This window comes from Chiloscyllium plagiosum, chromosome 28, assembly GCF_004010195.1.
Source record: "Chiloscyllium plagiosum isolate BGI_BamShark_2017 chromosome 28, ASM401019v2, whole genome shotgun sequence".
NCBI lineage: Eukaryota > Metazoa > Chordata > Chondrichthyes > Orectolobiformes > Hemiscylliidae > Chiloscyllium > Chiloscyllium plagiosum.
In genome coordinates, this window is record NC_057737.1 from 35,209,950 (window position 1) to 35,212,152 (window position 2,203).

Sequence of the window (2,203 nt, forward strand, 5' to 3'; positions counted from 1 at the left end):
AAGAGACCTAAGGGGCAACATTTTCATGCAGAGGGTGGTACTTGTATGGAATGAGCTGCCAGAGGATGTGGTGGAGGCTGGTACAATTGCAACATTTAAGAGGCATTTGGATGGGTATATGAATAGGAAGGGTTTGGAGGGAAACGGACCGGGTGCTGGCAGGTGGGACTAGATTGGGTTGGGATATCTGGTCAGCATGGACAGGCTGGACTGAAGGGTCTGTTTCCATGCTGTACATCTCTATTACTCTATGACTCTATCAGGGATAGGCAGGAAATTGGTGTTGAGGCCATAATCAGATCAACCTTGATCTTATTCAATTGTGTAGCAAGCTTGAGGGATCAAATGAACTATTCCTGTTGCTAATTTGCATGTTTGTGTTAATTTTTATATATAGGTCAAATATTAATGATGCGTATCTCAAATGAATTTGACTCAACTTTGACTAGAGTAATTATTAAAAGGAAGTTGACTTCTATGTTTTTGTAAGAGGAGAAACTATTACTAATCTGTTCAACAAAATATAACTAACCAGAACAACTAGTTAGAGAAGCATTCGTTATAAAATCATCCTTGTCCTGTCACATCCTAATTAAGCAATGTATATATTTCTTACATGTTTATTGTTTGTTAGCATAAAATGGTGTAGTGCTTTAAGCACAAGGGCTTCTAAACTTTTCAATCCCCTGAAGGAACCATCAATCATTGAAATGAACTTTCCTCCATTACCCCCCCCCCCCCCCGCTGCATACCCCAAATAGTTATGTATTACTGAAATGGATCAATTTGGTATTCTAATGTCTTCTTTCTTGTGCTATTCATGTAGGTGCTCCAGGAGCTGTAACAGGTATAATAATTTGTTCTTGATTTCCTGGACCTATAACTTAGGATTATTGATCAGTTACTACCATTTCACCAAACATCATATTCTTATTAGTGAAATCAATCATTGTAATATGCATGTAGCCTTGAAGTAAACCAGGTTGTTTCAACTTTGAACAAAGAAGTTTTAAATTTGTTGAGAATGTACAGACATGATAGGCCACTTGGTCTCATTCTCGATTTTGATGTTATTGTGCTGCAATTCCTGGATGTTGAAGAAGACAAAACATTTGATATTTATGTCAAAAAGAAGTGAAACTTGGTATGGAACATTGTGTTAGGAATTTTGCCACTGTTGGTAAAATCATGGACAATAAAACTGAAAGAGAACCACTGATTAATGTTTTAGATAAAACCAAGATCTAATCTTATAAAATATTATTCTAACATTTTCTTTTGCATCTATTATATTTGCTGGTTATCTCACTGAGCATTTCCATCACTTTCTGCTTGGTTTCAGATTTCTGGTATTTTTGCTTTTCTTCATATAATACTTAATAAATCTGACTTTTCTGACTATTACTGTGTACTTAGCAATGAAATTCAATATTTTCAGAAACAAGATCCTACAGCATACTTGCTGCACAGAATTGCAGTATGAAAAATTTCCACTGTTTCCAGGCTGTTGCTCAATGGATGTAACTGCATCTAATGATTGGGTTCAGAGTGAAGGAATAGCAATAAAAAGAGTTCTTCAAATATGTGGATTGAGTATTAAAAAAATTAAATTATCTTTCTCCTAGACCATAGTAAATCAATAGAACTATCTACTGTATAATTCATTAATCCATTAATGAAACATCTGAAGAGAAAAAGTTGGTATATCATATGGCACATAAAAGTTTTAGTGTATGAAAAATGTTTTAACAAAGTGGATAAGGCTTTATGGGATGTATAACTAGACATAACTGGAAAAAATAGTGAATCTATAATAGAGGCATGAGATATGATGATTCAAGTTTAACGCTAAATAGCACGGTCTAAAAAAGTTTAATTTTAAACTATTGTAGTATTTTAATATTTTAATGATTACCAGATTAGTATTCGAATGTTCCTTAGTAAGTAAAATCCAGTAGTTAAATAGTCATAGAACATAGAAGAATACAGCGCAGTACAGGCCCTTCGGCCCTCGATGTTGCGCCGATCCAAGCCCACCTAACCTACACTAGCCCACTATCCTCCATATGCCTATCCAATGCCCACTTAAATGCCCATAATGAGGGAGAGTCCACCACTGCTACTGGCAGGGCATTCCATGAACTCACGACTCGCTGAGTAAAGAACCTACCCCTAACATCTGTCCTATACCTACCCCCCTGTA

At 35.8% G+C, this 2,203-nt stretch overlaps 1 protein-coding gene across 7 annotated transcripts in view; it reads left to right on the forward strand.

Annotated features, from left to right (window-relative positions):
• Positions 1-2,203, forward strand: part of LOC122564109 (elastin-like) — a 286,762-nt gene that overhangs the window by 204,093 nt on the left and 80,466 nt on the right. For 5 of the 7 annotated variants that reach the window (XM_043718676.1, XM_043718680.1, XM_043718673.1 and 2 more), the window contains exon 25: positions 827-847. The exons of the other annotated variants lie outside the window; for them this stretch is intronic. In XM_043718676.1, coding sequence (XP_043574611.1) covers positions 827-847 — 21 coding nt within the window. The remainder of the gene's footprint in view (positions 1-826; positions 848-2,203) is intronic. 7 annotated transcript variants of the gene reach the window in all.